Below are 21,769 nucleotides of genomic sequence, written 5' to 3'. Positions count from 1 at the left end.
CTATTAAACCAATTGTGCAACCCCAGTTCTATTTTAGGTAGAGACTTTTTTTAAAAAAAACTCTTATTCACACAAAATAAAGAGCATCGCCACTTGGACGGATGGGGACATTATTAGGAATCGTGCCTATAGGTGACTATATGGGGAGTTGAGCATCGAGATCTCTATTCGCATTACATTTAAACTTTTGTGTGTTTGTACAGTCAGAGAAACAGGAAGTCAGAGGAAAGGAGCTATTAGAGTAGAAAGCTTTCTAACATCTAGAAACCTCAACAGTGAAGAGGTAGGATTTTGCTGATTGTCAGATAAGTCGGGGCTATGCAAGTTGAGGGGGCACAAGTGCTATGAGTTCATCAGAGCACAAGTTTTGGGAGATAGAAAGGAGATAAAAAAAAAAAAAAGAACTTACCAAATGGATTTACAGCTGATGGAACTACGTAGACACCTGGCAATTTTTGTTGACTAAGGAGATTGCTGCAAAATGAAATGAAAGTTTTTAAAATGAAAGACATGAAAATAAAATTATGTTGCTGGTGTTATTATTATTATTATTATTATTATTATTATTATTAATATTAGCTAGTCTAACCTAATCAGCGTTATCTGGGTCTCTATTTACTTCACTCCCTTCCTGTCCGAAAAGATTTTTCTTTGTTTTAAATAATGAAAAAAGTTAATTTTATTGTAGGTTGTTTTTGTTTTTTGAGATGTTAAATGTTACATTTGAAAACAAAAATATAGCAATGTAAAAGATGTGAAAACCAGTTTCACTAAAAATAACCAACTTCAATAATCAAAAGGTGATAACTTAGAAATTTAGGTCATGTTATTTATCTCTTGTTAATCACCTGAAAAAGCTAACGTTCGTATTTACTGAAACATGGTTTATTAAAAAAAATAAATAAATAAATAATGGAAGAATATCATGCATAGCTGGTCATCCATAATGAATTTTTTTTCTCTCTCTATATCTCCTTTTTTCTTCCTTCTCTCTCTCAAGTTTGTTTTTTATAACAAACTCAGTAATGTGATTTACTTAAACGTGATTTATGCAAAACCAAAAAACAAAAAATAATAATAAAAAAATAAGAGGGGGGGGGGAATAATGGAAAAACTCATATCATAGATGGTATGTCGACCACATTGAATTTATTTTATATCTCTTGCATATTCTATGAAGGTGTTTAATAAGTAATATCCCCTGATCCACTCCTTATAGTAGTAGAGCAACAAAATTTGGCACAATTATTAGTCTTTCTCTAAATAGGAACCACCCAAAGTTACACATCCTAATGTTTAATGCAGCTCTGGAGACTATTTTTGTAGAACACCTCAGGTAGGTCTTCTAAACACAGCACGATCCAGCACTGAGCTCCAATCTCTGGTCCCTCATCGCCAATCTTTCACGATAAACACCTGTCTAGCTGAAACCACTGTCAAAAATTTTCCCTACTCTTTATCTGTGCCAAAACCTAAACATAGATTCCATGAACAAAGCTTCTTTCTTAGAAGTGCACGCCTGTGGAACTCTCTTCCGTTTGCCTGTTTCCCACCTGACTACAACTTGGATGTCTTCAAGTCCATCATAAACAAATTCCTGATGAACCACCCCCTTAAGTAAGTATCAAATCTCTAATACTAACGATTACTACGATACTACCCCATTGATTACTGTATATGCAATAACCCTTATCCCCGAGTGGCTTTCGGGCCTTGATAAGTGGTGACTACCATGTAAAAAAAAAAAAAAAAAAAAAAAAGACTTTGGAAATGAAGGCTGCATCATTTGACAAATGTTTTCCTTTCAAAAACAATTTCATGGTTAGGAACAGATAAAAGTCAGTGGGTGCAAGATCAGGAGAATAGGTTGGATGTGGGAATGGATTTCATAGCCACAGGTCTGTTCTTCTGATCTGGCGAGATGCATCTTGTGGACTGGAGCATTATCTTGCTGAAGAGGAGGACACACCTTTTCTGATATTGCGTCGCCTTTTGATTTGGATAGCTTCTCTTAATTTCTTCAAGAATGAGGCATAATAGGTTCCTGAAATTGTCGTACACTTTGCCAGGATATCTGTCATCAGAAGACTGAGCATGACCTTGCCAGTGAAGGGCTGCATTCCTGCCGTCTTTGAAGGTGATGTGTCCAAATACTTCCACTGCGTCGACTGGACTTTGGTCTCTAGATCATAGTGATAGACCCAGGTTTCATCCTGTATAATCAGTTTTTGAAACTCTTCGGCTCATCTTAACACATCTTCAAATTCATCCTTGAGTGCTCAACATGTTCTAACTTTTGGGAAGGTGTCAGCAATGTAGGAATCCATATGGCAGGCACCTTATGCATGTGGTTATGGATGATTGTTTTTACAGACTAATTTTGACTTCTTGAGCTATTTGACGAATAGTCATGCGACTTGACTGACAGATACCTCATCAATGGCAGAAAGGGGCGACCAGGTCTAGGAGCTTTTTCCATAGATTTCTGGCCATGTTTGTATTCATGATTCCAGCATTTTACAAGGTCATATGATAAAGCATCATTATCATCTGTTTCTTTCAGTTCATTAAAAGTTTCCTGTGGTGTGCATCCTTTCGAATACAAAAACTGGATCACTGCACAACACTCAGTTCAAAATTTGAGTCCATTCAGATTATGTAGTTTACAAATCACAGCTATTTAAGTGACACCACTGTTGCAAATTTTCAAAACAAACTGAAAAATTTGAATTCTCTATGTTGACAGAACATTGCTTTCTGATGGGGAAAAATACTGTTCAAGCAAAACAGTGGTTGATAAATATTATTTGGACTCTGCTCAGAAACAATGATTAAGGGATGATATGCTGACTTTAAATGTGGACATACAGACACAAATGATGCTGAAAGTTTAGATTACCCAAATTAGTCAGTTTACCCAGAAAACATAGTCCATAAACTTGTGAATTGAAATTGCGTGAAATAGCAGAGATATCAAAAATATCAGAAGGCAGTGCATTCACTGTTTTGCTAGAACATTTGTCAATTAGAAAGTTGTGTTCAAAATAGGTGCTGCGTTTGGTCACAATCAATCCAAAAAAAAAAAAAAAAAAAAAAAAAAAAAATGCATTAATAATTTAAAGCATTTTTTGCAACTGCTTTGAGACAACAAAATGAAATTTTTACATCAACGTGTGAAATACGGATAAAACGTGGATCCATCACTTCACTTTGGAGTCGATGTACAATGTCACAAGTTGATTGCAACATTAGTAAAATTATGGTGATATACGTCCTGGGCAAAGTTGAATAACTGCTGATAAATTCCCTATGAGTCATCACTTAAGAGGAACGAGCAAATTCTCAGGAACGAAGTTGAAGCACCCCAGTAGGTGAAACAAAGGTGAGTTACACAGGTCAAGTTGGAGTGTGATTGACGATTTATTGAAAGATAAATTCTCATGTTTAAACTGACATTTCTCTGATAATGGGAACGTTATTTCAGTAAAAAAAAGAAAAGGGAAAAGAGAAAAAGATTGTTAATTTAGGAAGAAGAAACAGCTCCATATGAAACAGGAAAGGGGAGGATAAGGATAGAGTGATTTTTGAAAGGTAAAAGGAAGATAATATGACTATTAGAAGGAAAAAAGATAATGTAGAGAGAAGTCATTGAGGTAGATATGGTAATCGCAGAGAGAGAGAGAGAAAGAGAGAGAGGGGGGGGGAGTGATGCATCAATAAAAATGAGGGTTTCGGGACGATTAATTCCTCTGTATTTCCTGATGGATCCATGCTAGTGTCGCTTGCAAATTACCCAAACTTTTGGATCAATATCGTCAACCAAACTTTGCCAAGAGGAATTAGAAAGAAACGTTAAGTTGAAAGACAAATCTAAGCCGATCCAGAAATGCTTTTCTTAAATTAGAAAAATATAACCATCAATTTTCTTTTTATATGGACTATCATGTATGTGTGTGTGTATATATATATATATATATATATATATATAAATGAGATTATGTTTGCTTGAAGCATTGTGCGAAATAGGTATGTAGAAGAGATTGAGAAGGCTATCACAATGCAAGGAATGAAATGTAACCAGTGTTGAGGAAGAGACTTCCAACCAGCATGCTTTAAATAGATCTGTTACATCCATCGTTTGAAAAAGGGAATCCTCCGAAATATATTATGGAAAATTATCACAGAGTAGACCTCTTCAAGTAAGACATTGATACTTAACACAATTGAATATATATATATATATATATATATATATATATATATATATATATATATATGTTTTACTTTTTTATTACTGTTTTATCTGTTTGGTTACATATGTTTCGGATGTTGGACAATGTTTACGATCCAACAGCCATGTCAGACCTTACAGAAATGGTTGTTTGTATTTGGAAGAAGTGTTTTAGAAGAAATACAAGAAAAAAAAAAGAGGGTGGGTGGGTGTAGGAGATGATAAGGTGGAGGGAGACAGGTATCGACAATATTTCAGTTTTGAAGGTTAAAATACATTAGATTGTATTGTGCGTGTGGGGGTAGCAGATTCAGGTAGGCGTGGGTGGAGATATATGGATATAGGGAGGGGGAGGTGGAGAGGGGATGGTAAAGAAAAAAGAAAGGGAGGGTAAGGAGAGGAGGAGAGAGGAGTTTCAATTTTTAGGTTTTAAATTTCGACTGCTTTTTGCTTGTTCAGCCAGGTATATGAAGTAGATGAGGGAGAGAGAGAGAAAGAGAGGGGGGGAGAGAGAGAAAGGGGTTTTATAGGTGTCATGTGTTTGACAAGTACAAGGTTTCATTTAAAATTTTCGTAGTCACTATAAGTCGACTTGTTCATTTCAGTTATTTTTAGGTAGTTAAGGATTAATAAATATGCTAATGCACGTGCAAATCCACATACATACATACACATACATATGTACATTTCTACACATCCATATACAGACACATATACACATATATATAAACAATGTATATGCAGACATACCTGCATCTATATGCAAACATACACACAACTCCTATACACATATATATACTCACATTATATATATATATATATATATATACACACACACACACACATATATATACATATATGTGGAGATATAGATCTCCAGTAAGATGTAGATGTACATATACATACATACACATACATGTACCCATATATACGTATATACAATTACATAAATATATTTATAAAAATATAAATATACAGACATACATAAACATTATATATATGTGTGTGTGTGTGTGTGTGTGTGTGTGTATATATATATACATACACACAGAGACACGTGTATATTTATACCAAGTAAATAAAGTAAATAATAATAAATAAATAAGTAAATACATGGGTGTAGTTAATAATGCGAGGTTAGGCAGACGCATCGTTAAGTTCATATATATATGGGGTGGGCTCCTAACATGGTGCTTTGGGGAGTGGTTATGTTTAACTTTATTTTCAGTGTTAAATGTATTGTGGATACAGGCATATACATACATACAAACACATACATGCATATAAACTCAGATATAGCTTTACCTGTATACATATGTTCAGCCAATCATACCCATAGATACACACATATATACAGACATTAACACCCAGATGTACGCAAACACATACATGTGCACATAGATATAGATATACAAATATACATTCATGCATATACACACGACCTATGAGCACATACATTCATATACGCGCACATAGAAACATATACATAAACACACATAAGGATATATATATATAGACCCAATCATGCCCGCACATACACATATATATACATATGAAGATACATGTACGGATCTCCAGTAAGATGTAGATGTATATGTGCATACACATACATGTACCCATATACACGTATATACAATTATATAAATATACATATTCATAAAAGTATAAATATATATATATATACATACACAGAGATGTGTATATTTATACTAAGTAAGTAAAGTTAGGGTATATAAATAAATAAACAAATAAAAGGATAAATAAACGAGTGTAGTTAATAATGTGAGGTTAGGTAGGCTGTTGGATCGTAAACATAGTCCAACATCTGAAACATATGTAACCAAACAGATAAAACGGTAATAAAAAAATAAAACACATATTTGCTCTGCAATAGTATTGAGCACTCTTCAGGTTTTTACTAATTACCAGTTTTACCATACATACACACACACACACATATATATATATATATATTATACACACACACACACACACACACACACACACACACTTATTGATTTGCAAATTGTCACTTGTTTTCGTCTTCCTCAACACCGACTATATTCTGTTCCTTGTATTGTGATATCACAAATTTCTTCTATATATATATATATACATATATATATATATATATATATATATATATATATCGGAATAATTAACCGAATAATTATTTTTGATGTGAAAATGATTACCTATGACTTGTAAATTATTTGACTTTTTGTGTTTGAAAAGGATTCAATTTTTCACATATCATTCTGATAACCAGTACCAGAAGATCGACCTTGCAAACCAGCAACAGTAGAAGAGCAGCATATCAACAAATGAGAGTTTCCAGTTGAATGGTGACCTTTTATGAAAGGAGAAGTCTAATTCTCAGAGATGTCATGGTGAATGAAAATACTGGTCTAGTATAACCAAATACCCGTTGATCTGAAGGGTGTGTTGCCACTCAACTTAGTAGCCTACACGTTTTGTGCACCTCAGAAGTTAAACTAACGTTATATGCATGGTTTCAACAACCAGTGTTCAAATACATTTGAATGGTCCGAGACGAGACGATGTTACATTTGTGATTCCATGGTTAGGGATCACATTTAACTTGTAACCGCTGTGATTGTGGACAACAGTTCGTGAAAGCGGTAGGGTTACAAAACTGCATCAATTACACTTTGAATTGCTTCCACATCCACCCTATTCTCTAGAACTAACCCCCAATGATTCCTGACTGTTTTAGGATCTCAAAAGAATTCCCCAGGAAAAAAGATTTGGCTTCAATGAATAAGTGATATCAGAAACTTAAATAGTTCTACAAAAAAAAAAAAGCAATGGAATTGTAATGTATCACCCTAGAAGGAGACTGTTTACAAAGTTGAATTTTTATTAGTTAGGCCTGGGATTTATTGAGTGATATTAACAAAATGAGGTATGTGTATATGTTTATATATAAGTTTGTATAGAATAAATTCCTGAACTAATAATTATGAATTTTTGAATACAGTTGCTAGGCTTAAGGATGTGTAATGTGGGTTATATTTATATGAACCGAAAGTCGGTATAGGTGCATATTATGAACCAGATTTCTCATAAATGTCCGGTATGACTGAACTGTAAACTGATCATATTGTTGATCAGCCAATCAGAAAGCAATAACAGACACGGTTAGCCAATACAGAGCAAAGCAGACGACTTTTGATAAATTGTGAAAAAAATAAATAAATAAATAAAAAAAATAAATGGTTGTCTTCAAGTCCAACGTGAACAAGTTTCTGATGAGCCGTTCCACTTAAGTTAACAAATTTACCGAACTTCCATTACTATCGATTACTATATTGTCCTTTTGACTACTCGACACGCTTTAACCCTTATCTTTGAGTGGCCTATCGGCCTTGATAAGTGGTGACGCCTATGTAAAAAAAAACGGTACATAAGGTGCCCAAGTACCTTATATTTTAATCAAGTAAAAAAAAAAATTATATATATATATATATATATATATATATATATACACATATTTCTACACAAAATAAAACTATTTATTCATAAAGCTTACAGCAAGTTGTTATATTTAATTTATTAATTTTCCATTTTTTATTTATTTTTTTAATTGGAATTCGTATCTGATGTCTGTTTCCTAGCATTTTGTAATTAGATTGAGTTTCCTAGCTTTTTTAACATTTGGTTGGCGCTCGGCATATTCTGGCAGTTGATGTCAGGTGCCGGTTGAGCCTGAGCAGACATTTACGAGATATCCGGTTCGTAATATGTACAATGACCAACTTCCGGTTCATTCATAAAATGCACCATTTACAGCCAATAATTTTATAAACAAAAATTAAAATAATTAGTTATAGCTTTGGCTAACACTTTTGTTTAATTATTAATTTAATGATCAAGCAATACTCTAATACTAAAATTAATTCAATTTTGAAAACCGTATTTGAAATTTTATTTAAATGAACAAAAATGAAAGTAAGACTCCCGGGCAACACCGGTTAGACACAACTAGTTATTATAATGATCTGGACTCATTTGTAAACGAAAAAGAAAAAAATAGAAGAGAACGATCAAAGAATTGAAATAACAAAGAGAATCTAAAAAAAGAAAGCACTCATTTCTGATGTTTAATGTGAAAAGCAAGTTTCATTAACCATGTTTTTTGTTGTTTTATTTGTTGTCATTGACATGAAACAAATGGTAAAACAAAGATGGCGAAATCAAACAGGTGATGTGAAATAATTAATGAAACCTTTTACAAACGGAAACAGTTGGATGATCGATTGCACAAAATACCCAGGTGTAATCAAAGGGAATTTTAACATGTATTCTTTTTAAAACGATACATAAATTCAATGAGTTTTCTTTTTTATTTCACCTGTTGTGTTAGGAATCAAAACTACTTCAAAGGACATACGTTAGATCAGAAGTTTTTCTTTTTTTTTTTTGCTTATTTATTTTTATTGTGAATCTAAAGCTGATTGGGCAATAAAATTGAGTCACAAAACATAAAAATAATTTTTAAGTTGGGATATTAAAAGAAAATAATTTTAAAAATCAATTTAAAAAAAATCGATATACCTACATTGAGAGCGATTGAAAGATGTAAACTTTATGTGAATCAATAAAATTATCAAAAGATTTTAATGAGTAGTGAGCGACAGAGAGGGTTTATCAATTCATAAAAAAAGGAAATAAAAAAAAAAACAATAAAAGGGGGGGGGTAAAAGAAATCCATCACTTCATGAATCTACACTATATATAAAGAAAAATGTGATCCTTTAGATCACCAATTGAGCTTGGGTTGAAAATTTTTGACTCAGAAATGATTATGCAAAGCTAGTTAAATATAATTTCTCATTTTAGAACAGAGGATTCTTAAAAAAAAAAACTTACAAAAATGACAGTTTAATAGCGTTAACATTTTTATCACTTTATTAAAAACTTTCCAATAATGCAGATTATTTATTAATGCATGTTTTTTTGTTTTTTTTTACACAGGCATCACCACATTATCAAGGCCAAGAGGCCATTCGAGGATAAGGGTTAAAGAGTGTACAGTAGAAATTGGACAATATAGTACTCATTAGTAATGAAAATTCGGTAAATTTGTTAACTTATATGGAACGGCTCATCAAGAACTTATTTACGTTAGACTTGAATGCAACCATATTGTAGTCAGCCGGAAAGCAGGAAAACGGAAGACAATTCCACAGACATGCAGTTCTAAGAAAGAAGCTTTGTTCATGGAATCTACATTTAGGTTTAGGCACAGATAAAGAGTGGGGGGAATTATTGATAGTGTTTTCAGCTAGACGAGTGTTTCTTGTGAAAGTTTGGCGAGGGGGGACCATAGACTGAAGCTCAGTCGAACACTTTCCATGAAAATAACGATACATCAGAGACAAACTCGCAACATGAAAGGATATTTATTTTTCAACAAAATAGTAATATTTTAAGGACTTAAAGTACTTTGATTTTTAAAATATGACTATTTTAGTAGAACTCCCTTGAATGTGTTTATCCAAACCGCTTTATGGTTGGTGCATATTGCTACTTGAACTAAGCCGGTTGCAGAAGTTATGTAAGCTCAGTGCTTAGGCCTCAGAGTTGATCACCTTGATAGTAGAATCTAGGTTGGAGAAAGTTAACAGTGCATACAGGGAACAAGGCTGGGTCGGCATAACACTCGAGATGTAAACACAGTTTCTTATTTCACAGTTTCAAAAGGTAGTTTTTGTACACCTAACTTCTTTACTACAGGGTGGCCCACTTAAAAGTAGCCCATAAAAAATGTAGTAGAGAGGAGGAACATTCTTTTATTATTTAAATTACCTGTAGTGTTAGAAAAGATGTTAGAAGTGCACCCCATTGACATCTATATGCATTTCTCGACACGTTTAATAATGTTTGCAGATATTGCCTGTAGATCTTCTCTGGTGATTCTCCTGATAACGTTGGTAATATTCTCCTTTAGTTGGGCTAGATTGTGAAGATTATTTGTATAAACTTTTTGTTTTAAAGTCCCCCAAAGATAAAAATCACATGATGACGAGTGCGCGTGATCATAACCCTTTGCTTATTGTTCTCTTTTTCCATAACCATGTCATGAACCAGTGTTAGTAATCTTGTTGGAAAATGAATTGCATTTTGTCTTGTGGTGAGATTAAGAGAAAGAATAAAGAGTTTGGGCTACTTTTAAGTGGACCACCATGTATATTTATTTATTTGCAGACTGTTATTGTTTCATCATGTTTCAGCCAACTATTTAAGAATAGTTGGCTGAAACGTGATGAAACGATAAATATACAACTTTCTCATCTGGAAGGATTCCAATAGAAAAATAATAACTTCTTCTCATCGTCCAATTTGTATGATATGTCAATATATCAATAAAAGTGTCAAGTTTCATACTTAATCCATCTGCTGTTTTTGTTCGTAACTAAAACTTCATGGATGAAAATTTTCAGTGAATAGTGTTAGATATTCCTTTATGAATCTCTAATTATAACAGTGCTGGTACCTGGCGATTAATTTACTAGTACACATTTGAGAATCTGCACCGCGAGAGACAAAGACGAATTAAATTTCTTTTCACACAAAAATAGAGAATGTTTGTATTCTGAACTCTGGAGAGATATTGTTTAAATTAGAATTGTTGGTTGTGGAGACCCACGGGAGACCAATGGTCAGCCGAACTAGTGGAGCTGTCATGAATTCACAGATGTCAGACTCAGGATCAGGATGTAGTCCATGAGAATAATGTTGACGCATGACAGGTGTTGCAATATTTTTGACTATTAATGGGGGTATGGTCATTCACAGTTGGGAGATTCTATTTATAAACGATGCTGCTAGAAACTAATGAATCAAATTAATTCACGTTCTGCTACTAACCAATCAGAAACCAGAATTTCTCCATAAAAATCCAACCTTTTCTTTAGCAACCTTGCGTATGTTTTCTTTGTGTCAACACAAGAAGAATCTTTTGCTCTTTGGCTACAAAATTATAAAATCTAGAACCTGTATGTAACTGCCTACTGAGAACTCGTCATCTCCAGGACTTGTATAGAATAACTAACCATCGGAAACTGTTCTGAAATTAACTATGGCTTCTAACTCAAGAACAGGTGTCCATGTTAAATGATTGAGGTGAGTTCTGTGAATAAGTGACCAATCAGATCGCTTAGTAGATGGGTGCAAGATTGGCTGGACTATGCAAAGTTACCTTGTATGGATATATAAAGTGTAATGGAGCGCAGATTTATTTAGAGACAGTACAGCTTTCAAAGAGTAGAGTTGCCACACCATCTTCCCCAGGGGAGTGGAACTTCAACACTGGCATCCTGTGAAGAGGGCCAAAACCCAACAACACCACATTAACTAATGCCAGAGATATTAGTCCAAGACATAAAGGGAAGTGCATGAGCATGAAGCTGACATTATTTGGTTGCTGTGAGGGAGAACAGGGTTACATAATATCTTAATCCGGATCCCATATGTGCACGGTTTCGCCATCTTGGAAGATATTTCTCAAAGCTGGAACATTTGAGGACACATTGAATATTAACACAATTTTATTTAATTTTTCACTAATTTCCCCAATTAGGTAATAAGGTCATAAAGTGGACCCCTAGAAACCTTTGATGAAAATGTCCATTCTATGCTGGTCTTGATGGCAGACGCCCAGAGAGCTTTCATATGACACCAATGCTAAACACCAACTGTTACTACTGTGGCATAGTGCATAAAGTACTTGGTAAAATTCAGTTGTAAAGTTACACTATTCTGGAGGTTGAAGGTTCAATCCTCAGTGTGAGCAACACTCCAAAATATAATTGCTAATTAGACTATGACTGTCGAATAGTGCAAAGCAGACATTGAAGCACATGTTTCCACATGGAAGTATTATAGCAAGCCCCACTCTCTCCAGTGGTTCACTTCAAATTGTGCAATTGCCATTGTACAAAGTCAGCATGCATCCCGTCCATCATAAATCAAGTTCAAAGAGGTAAAAATACACTGGATAAGGCCGAGGAAGCCAGGGTTGCAACCCTTTATATATTCAAAGCCTTTGACAAAATCTGGCATGAAAGGAAATGAATGAAAATTAACTCATACGATATTAATGTATGAATGCTACATATAATTAGATCCTCTTAGACGAGGAAAATCCAGGTTGTCCTTGATGGACATACATCCAAACAGGATAATATTAATGCAGGAGTGCCTCAGGGGCCAGTCCCTAGAATTCAATTAATTCTGATATTCATAAATGACCTCCCTGATAACATTGTGTCTAAGATGGGTATATTTGCCGAGAATAGGCATAAGAAAACAAATGCACACATATATCTAAGGCAATGGCAAAAACCTTAAAAATCCAGATTCTATAGTGGAATGAGGTCATAAATGGATAGTAAAATTTAATGCTACTAAGAGTATAAGCTTCCTTTTAATAATTACAAAAAAAACCTTCTCAACCACAGATAGCCATGACTAATAACACCCTACCTACTTTTCAGCTTAATATTCACGGGCAACATAAACTGAAATAAATACATTGGAGACATTGCAAAAGCCACTGCAAAGAAGGTGGGTTCCCACTACTATGCTAGAAAATTACTCTCACCTGAGAGTATCTGTCTGGAGTATTGTTGCCACATCTGGACTGGTGCATCTACCACTGGTCTCTCTCTCTTGGATAGTGTCCAAAGGAGAGTCACCAATTTAAGAGGTTCTGTACTGTCAACTAAGCTCCAACTCCAGTCCCATCACTGCAATTTTGCATCCCTGTGCCTGTTTTACAAGTATTTTAATGGAATGTGCTCTGATGAACTCATAGTACTTGTATCCCCTCAGCATACGTATCCTCAACAAACGCGTTTAGCAACAAAATCCCACCCCTTCATTGTAGAAGTCCCTAGATGCCGGAAAGTCTTGTACTCTAATAGCTTCTTCTCTCGGACTGACAGGAATTTCCTCTGTACCTGTTTCCCTGACTATAATGATATGCAGAAGTTTAAATGTAATGTAAACCAACATCTTGCTTATTTTCTCTAAACATGGTCCCAAATAGTCATCCCTTACAATCTGCCGCGTTTAAGGTGAACATGACTAAACAAAAAACTTAGGACTTCTGCCCAGTCAGGGTTGATGGAATGAGAGCATGATACCCTCCCATGTGGATTCAATAAAGGGTTCCATTCAAAATTCTGCGCAGATTCCCAAGTTCAGCAGAAAAATTCCCCCAAGTTCGATGAGATACACCTGAAGAAGGTTGGAGGTTACATTGACTGAAATGTTGTGAAAATGGTGGGATTCTTCTATTGCTCCAGTAGATATCTTACTGCTGATGCAATTCTCTACCAATATAAAAGCCAGGTATGTCCAAGGATCAAATACTGTTGCCACATTAGGGCAGGTCGATTTTGGAACTCCGGTGAGGCAATGGTGATGATAGTTGGGGTTTGACATAGAAAAGACCTACACGAAATATCTTTCTCAAAATCGTTATCTTTGCTTGAGGAAATGACTTTAAAAGTTGAAAAATTGAAGTGATTAAAAGTTTTTCGGTGAATTGTCAAGAACGTCCCATCATCAAAACCATCCGTTCTGTTAAGAAAATAGAATCATTATTTAGAATAATTTTTAAACTACATTTTTTAAATAAAATGAGTGAGGATAATGCATTAATAAAATAAATATTAAGTGTAAAGGTAAAATTATGTTTTTTTAAATAATAACGGCCAAAGTTCGCTTTTTCATTTCAGGAACTTTTTTGGGATGGAAACATTTTAGATTTCACTGTCGCAAAACACGCTCGTTATTGATATTGAAAATTAACGTTTGTTTATTTAATTTGAAAATATTACGATTTAGGCTTAATTATTTCGAAAGGAAAAACGAAAAAGACTTGTTTAAAATATATATTATTATATTTCAAGTGTCTGCAGTGAATTTAAACATGTTTGTTTTATCTTTTTTAATTTGTTTTTCTATTAGGTTGGTGCAAAAACAATGTCATTTTTTGACGTTCAAATGAACATCAAATGCATTATTTTTGCACCAACCTAATATTTCACATCAAATTCTATTTGAAATTTTTATTAAAATATGGTAATACTCCAGTTTTATATTAAAACAACCAAAAAAAATAGTCCATACAAGTTTATTCTACACATTCTTTACGAAACATAACCACATAAATTTTCAAGTTTTTCTACTTAATAAAAAATACTTTGCAGAAAATTAGTGTCAAATTTTAATTTCTTTTATTTTTAAGAAGTAATTGTTTTTAAGCAGTGTTTTTCTTCTAAAATTATAGTTTTAAAATCAGATAACCCACAAAGATTAATACAAGTAAATAAGGAAACTCCTTTAACGGTTTTTCGTTATGTGTGCATCTATGTTATTGTGCTAAAATTACTTTGTTATTTAGAAAGTCATTCTTAATATGGGAAGGAGGTTATATTGTAACTATTCTGTACTTTCACCTAAAAATTTAATAAACAAAAATTTCATAAAAATTAAATTTAACTTGAAAATACTATTAAAAATAGCATAGTAACATAGATGCACAAGCACTGGTTTTTCAAACTCTAAACACTCGTTTAAAATGGCACAGCTACAGCAAGAATGAATCTCTTTATGGATAAATTCATGTTATCGAAGGCTGAGCTAAAATCTGCAAAAAATGTCTAAACTAAACACTGCTATGTCTCTGATTTGGTTTCGTCCTCTCTCTTCAATACATCTAATTCAACTCTACAAAGTTTTTCATTATTTCTTATAACTAGCACTTATTTCTTTACGTATGAAACTGGAAGATGGCCTAATACAGTTTCCTTCAGTTATAAGCCATTTATTTATTTTACTTTTCAGATTAGAATGTCAGTAAAAGCATGACGTTCAGTTTTAACCCGGGGTTCACAAAATTTGCTGGTCCACCTTGTCATTTGGATGAAACAGCACTCCCAACTTCCCGACAAGTCATCCAGTTTAGTTATTTCATCGAAAACAGTTATCCCCACTTAAAAAATAGTGAGATTTCTAAGTTAATTGTCAAAGAAATAATTAGTATTTAGCAAGCAGTCAATCCAAAATTGCCCTTGTTAAGGGAACATTATATAGGACAGAAGGTCAATATATTTTGCTATAAGAGGGCCAAACAAATTGACAGGAAATCTCTTGTAGCAATCAAAGTGAAAAGAATGAAGGAACAGCTAGACAGACTATTTGATATATTTCCTTGTAGCTGTAAACTTTCTGTCTGGAGATGTGATGACTTTGCAGTAAGTGCAAGACATAAAATTGTCAAACAAGGCACATAATCTGCACTTGTCCTCCTAACAAGGAGGTAAAATTAATTCTATAGATTCACCTACAATTATGTTCCTTTTTTTTGTGGAAAATAAAATAATATATTGGTGTTTATTATGTAATCTAGCTCTATTATTAAACATGCAAATTTTCCAATTTTCAGGTTCCACTAGAAGAACTGCCATTTACAGCAATTTTGAAATTAATTGATGGAACAACAAAAAGCCTAACAACATTTACTGGTCCTTTGGGGAAACTCCTGATCATCATTATCTGACAGCAAAAGAAACAAATAATTTAAGTGTGAAGACCAGAGGCTACTTTTTGAGTATGCTGTTGGCATTTCTTGTGGAGAAGTTAACTTAGAAAATTGGGCCCTTGAATCAAGGTAGATGGCTAACATAAGCCACAAGATTAATGTATTTGTGGACTAGAGTTGTCTATCCTCAAACACTATGATAAATTAAACATTTTAGTCAAATTTATCATCCAAGTGTATGCAGTTAGTTGGTTTGAGATCAAAACCGACAATATTTTTTTTAACCAACAGAAGTATATTTTAATATGATTCAGAGAACAAAACAGTTAACTGAAATCCAAGTTATTGGTTTAAACAAAATATAGTGCTTTTGCACTACTTCCGGAAAATATAATATCGATAATAAACTCAGATGAATTGGATGTGAGAGAAGAGGACATTCAAACGATTTTGCCCATTAGGTAAATAAATATTTATCCATTAAATTTTATTAGTTTTCTTAATTTACCCAAACAATAGTTAGTTTTATTCATATTATATCGCAAAATATAAAAAAAATGTTTTCAAATAATTTTTTTTTTGTGTTTTTTTCCAGAAATAGTGAACAGCACAAAAAAAAAAAATGAGAAGATTACTGCTATCAATTTTGCAGCCACACACTGGTCAAATTTGATTGATTTTTCTCAAAAAGTTGTATATGGCCAGAAAGCAAGACATAGACACATTATTACAAAGTCATCATGCCAGCAAATTAGACCTTCATTTTCCTCAAAAGGAAATTATACAGAACAATTTAGTTCTATTGTAACAGTTTATATTATTACATTTAATAAAAAATTAAAATACATGGTTCTGTAACTTGTATCAAGTTGTTATATTGTGTAATACATCTCCACATATCTTTTTGAATTGTGAAATTTAAAAGACTTAGTTGCTAATTAGCTTCTTTTTTTCACAATTTTTGTTTAATCAATGCAGTAAAAGTTAAGATATTTTGCTAGGTGTGATTCATAATTAAAATTATAATTCATATATATACTTTTCTTTCAATGTATTTCATATAAATATATCAATTTTAATTGAATATTTTATAAAAATAGTGAAATTTCAAAGTCAGTGTTGTGAAAAATGCTATAAAAATGAAGGATTTTTTAGCATTTTTCTACACGATTTTTAAAATTAAATGCTCAATTTTCTGTTCAAGATAGGAATCTAATTTTTGGTATATGTTCTTATCACATCAAATCCCAACTATCATCACCAGTGCCGCCATGTTGATTTTCTGAAAAAAGTTGCAAATCGACCTGCCCTATTGCCACATCTGGACAGGAGCTGCTAGAAAGTCTAATCCTGCCTTGACAGAGTTCAAAATAAACTTCGTAGCTTAGTGGGGAATACCCTATTCTCTTCCCTGCAGTGTCTTTCCTACAGAAGAGACATTGCAAGCCTGTCTCTGCTTTATCATTATTTTTATGGCAAGTGCTCGTCTGTGCTTCAATTTATGCCACTCCTCCCTTGCCAAACATTCACAAAAAACTGCTGAAAACATTATCAATAATTTTCCCCACTCTTTATCTGTGCCTAAACCTAAATGTAGATTCCATGAACAAAGCTTTTTTTCTTAGAACTGCAAGCCCGTGGAACTCTTTTTCATTTGCCTACTTTCCAGTTGACTACAATTTGGTCGTCTTCAAGTCCAGCATAAACAAATTCTTGATGAGCCGTCCCCTTAAATAAGCTAATTTACCAAATTTCCACTACTAACGATTACTACAATATTGTCCCATTGACTACTGTACACTCATTAACCCTTATACTCGAGTGGTCTCCGGGCCTTGATAAGTGGTGACTCCTATGTAAAAAGAAAAAAAGAAAATTAAAAAAATAACACTGAAGATGAAAACAATAGTCTAAAAAATCCAAATGAAACTAATAATCAATCCTCATCTCAAAAATTCAGAAATGTAACTGCTACTAAATTTTAAATATTTCAAACATTTCTTTCCAAACACATGATCTCATTTAACCAATCAAAATGCTTTGCATCCGTCAGCCATGTTTCTTTATACAGCAATGTCAAAAATCATTTATAATGACTTCCTTTCCATTCAAAAATGAAATCTATAAAAAGCAAGATGCTATGTTTACTTACAATTCGGCCATCAACGCGTACTCCTGAGTGCATTTACTGAGTTCGTTTAATGTTTTCGATCCTTGTGTCGATTTCTCATCTGCTGGAGCAGCTCCATCAGACATTGCTTGCTGGGTAAACTCTGGCATTGTTGGGATCGACGGCAGCATTTTGCGGCCTTCCCTAACTGCCATCACACCTCGGGCGCTACACACGATCTGACAGAGAAAGAAAAAGAATACAATAAGTCAATTCACCAGAAGATGATCGGGGTTAGCAACAGTTTTAAAAAGGAAAACAAAATAAAATCTTGTAATTGAAGATTAATCTAAAGATTGATTTTTTTTTTTTTTCACAAACAAGAAAGGAAAATAATCTTAAAAGAATGGTTCCAAATAGTAGGCCCTTACATTCCAAGTGGCAATATACCTTGCTTTGGGTGAACAATAAAAAAAGAGTAACTGGAGATTATCAAAAGAAAGTATATGCTGCCACATTTGCCATTTTTGACAGCATTTGTCAAAATGTTCCCCAATTTCATGGATAAAACGCATATTTACTTTTTTTCTGAGGTCCTAGACATGGCCATAAAGAACATATTATTCCGAGATCCCAATTTGAGTTTTCAGGAGTGTTGAGTTACTCTATAGTTACTATTACTCCGAAGTTTACTCTGAATCTGAATGGTTGTACCTGTCAGGGTTTCATCTATACATTAAATAGAATTTGTTTCAGATATCCTTGGGCAAATTGTTTGCGTTTACTATCCTTATTTTCTGCCTACTCTATTTCCCAAACCTATGAATTATTTAAGAGCCCCCCCCCCCAAATTTCTGATACGTGTTATTGCTTTTAATACTAACTCAAAAATAAGCAGAGGACAAAGTTATAACCTTTATCAGATTTATTCAACAATTTACAGATTAAACGGTAAAGTAGAAGCTTCTAGATGCATTATAATTAAAGTCCGTAATGGAGACGCATTTTGTTTACCTTTTAAATTGTCATAGCAGGTATCCTTTTCTCCAAGGGCGATAACTCTCCCTTCTTTGGTCCAAGAGAAATAACTAGGTTTTTAGGTTGATACCTAACAGTATGACACAAAACTGCACCTAGTGGTGAGGCTCTAATTTGGGAGTTACCAGAAGTATAGAGTCACTAACAGTTACTAATACACCTAAGTCCCCTGTGCACCTACAAAGGTGAATCATCTTTAGGTGACTGACTTAGCTAACAAGACTACAAGTTGGTTAAAGAGATGTCACTTAAAAATGTTCCCTTATCACAGGCAAAGGTATGAATACTAACCCCAAGTTTCATTTTTATATTTGTGAAAATTTATGTTCCCAGCTCATTTTTTAGATAAAAATTTATTTATTCTACAGAATAAATAAATTTTTATCTAATAATGGTGCTAAAACTACAAACATAAATGTCCCTAATTTAATTTCCGCCCCACAAAAATCCATCTACCAGAACGGCAAAAACCATCTGATCATCCTAGAGTTGATGGATAACTTGTGCCGAGAGTTTGTTTAAAGTGAAGCTGGTTTGCACGGAACCAGCCTCGCTCTTTTGTCCCAACCAGCCTGATCCAGCGATAGGACAGACTTGAGACAGCTAGTGGGATGTAGGAGCTGCCAGAGATGTCAACGTTCTCCGACATTCACTGCCTGCTATTCCTAAATGATCACACATCTCGCACTGACCAGGCTCAATGTTGCTTAACTTTGGCGATCTGACGAAACCTGATGTATCAATGTGATCATGCTGTCTACAAAGTTAGGTAGGTACAAGGTCGGTTTTAACGTGGGGAAAACCCAGTTCTTAAAAAGGATTGTGTCAAAAATGTTAATTACGGCAGTCTAGAAAGATTCTACCATTTCCTGGCCAAGTATAGAAAACATGTACTACACTTTACTCCTAACCAAAACTATATCAATCAAAAAGCAATCGTATACACAATATGTAATAGTTAAACATAAAAAAGATTGAATCAATTATATCTCACAATCAATTTTGAAGATTTTCTGTTCATGACCTTTAATCTAGGTCAGATCTTTATTAAAATCATTGAAGAATTACTGTTTTTTTTTTTTTTGTCATTTAACAGTTAATCTAATCTTTAACCTAGTTACCCCCTCCCCATTCTGAAAGACTTAAAAAAGAAACACAATCATGCTTCAAACGATTAAAAAATATATTTAGTGGCTGTCATATCAGAACTAATCAAACTACAAAAAAATCTACAGTGTGATTGGAAAGCAATTCCTTATAAAACTTTAAATTTATTACTGAAATAAAATCCTTACAAGAAATAAATTATTTGTTTGTTGTATGGCATTCATCTTAGAATGAACTGACTTCCTCTAAAGGAGGAAATGTCAAGGGAGTATTAAATTCACAATGGTTCTTGGTTGCTTGTAACAAATTTATTTTTTTCCTTTGGTCCTCACATTCCATGAGCAACATTTTTTTTATAATGGAAAAAAAAAATGCTGTTTATTGGGTCAGCTGTTGTGAGGTGGTGATATACCCCCCCCCCATATTATTTATCATTGTTCATCTGTCAATCTAACAATCTCGTTCAACCTAATCTTCAAATAGGTTTTTGGCCTTGATAAGTGTTGACTCATTAGTAAAAAAAAAAAAAGAAGAAGAATTCTCTGTGAAATCAGTTAATGCAGTTTCCTAACACTAATGTTGGCACCTATACTGAATACTAAATAAAACCTCATGCTATGGATTTTCTTATTAAATTCATTTCTTGTAAGAATTTTATTTCAGTAATAAATTATAAGCACTTAATACAGAGTTATTATATATATTTTTTATTGGAATCCTTTGCGATGAGTAATTTGTGTCTTTATTTATTCACAACACTTCATAGTTGTTGTTTCACCACATTTCGGTCAACTGATCCTTCGGCCTTCTTCAGGTTATTAACTGCAACGTGATAGGAATGCTGAGTCTCGTAACTGTATCCCCAGTAATTACTGCCTTCCATAGTTGTCTCACTGCGTTTTGGCCAACTAAACTTCTGACCTGCTTTGGGTAGGATTGAAACTGCTATCTTCAGACAATGCTGATCTGGAACCATAGAGATTCAACGCTTTTATCCATTGCACCACAGGCAACAACAACTATGAAAATGAGGATAACAATTCGCAAATAAATAGCAAGGTACTTTCACATCACCCTATATAATATTTGTAAAGCTGTGCGATTATTTCTTGTGTGAACGTTTCTTATCTTTATTTACCTCATCTATTTTATTATTTATTATTAATTGATTAAATTTTAATTGATTTAATATTAATTATTTAATATTAAATTTATTATTAATTATTATTAATTTTTAATTGATTATTTAATATTAATTTATTATTTATTAGACATAAAAGATTAAAAAAGATTAACTTAATCATAGTTTTATAACAATGTGGTGCAATTAATAATTTAATGACTCAAATGATCCTATGAATAATGGAATGTAACTTTCAAAATTTTATTTAAAGAAAAAAAAAACTTAAAAATAGGGGAAAATGAAACTAAAAAGTGGCAAGAAATGCTGAATAGGCAGAATTAGTTATAAATTTGAATTTAATGATTCATCCTAAACTAGTTTCTGAACATACACATTGTGACTCAAGCTAATTAAATGTATTATATTCTTGTAAAAGTTTATTTTTCTTTTCTTTCTGATAATAAAAGCTAAACTCCTGGAAAGTTATATTTGCAAAAAATTTGAAAAAAAAAAAAAAAAAAAAAAAAAAAAAAAAAAAAAAAAAATCAAAATTTTAGTTCTGTTTTGTTTTATTTCTCTTTT

The 21,769-nt window shown here is 33.1% G+C and overlaps 1 protein-coding gene across 3 annotated transcripts in view; it reads right to left on the bottom strand.

Moving 5' to 3' along the window:
• Positions 1-21,769, bottom strand: part of LOC145284437 (AKT-interacting protein-like) — a 110,007-nt gene that overhangs the window by 52,199 nt on the left and 36,039 nt on the right. For all 3 annotated transcript variants that reach the window (XM_080133248.1, XM_080133246.1, XM_080133247.1), the window contains exons 2-3: positions 17,962-18,158; positions 410-474 (exon numbers count right to left, since the gene is read on the bottom strand). In XM_080133248.1, coding sequence (XP_079989374.1) covers positions 410-474; positions 17,962-18,134 — 238 coding nt within the window. In that variant the 5' untranslated portion in view covers positions 18,135-18,158. The remainder of the gene's footprint in view (positions 1-409; positions 475-17,961; positions 18,159-21,769) is intronic.

This window comes from Euprymna scolopes, chromosome 9 (assembly GCF_053919585.1).
Source record: "Euprymna scolopes isolate OS-2025 chromosome 9, ASM5391958v1, whole genome shotgun sequence".
NCBI lineage: Eukaryota > Metazoa > Mollusca > Cephalopoda > Sepiida > Sepiolidae > Euprymna > Euprymna scolopes.
The sequence above is the reverse complement of the archived record's forward strand: the minus strand, read 5'-3'. Positions and strand labels throughout refer to the sequence as shown.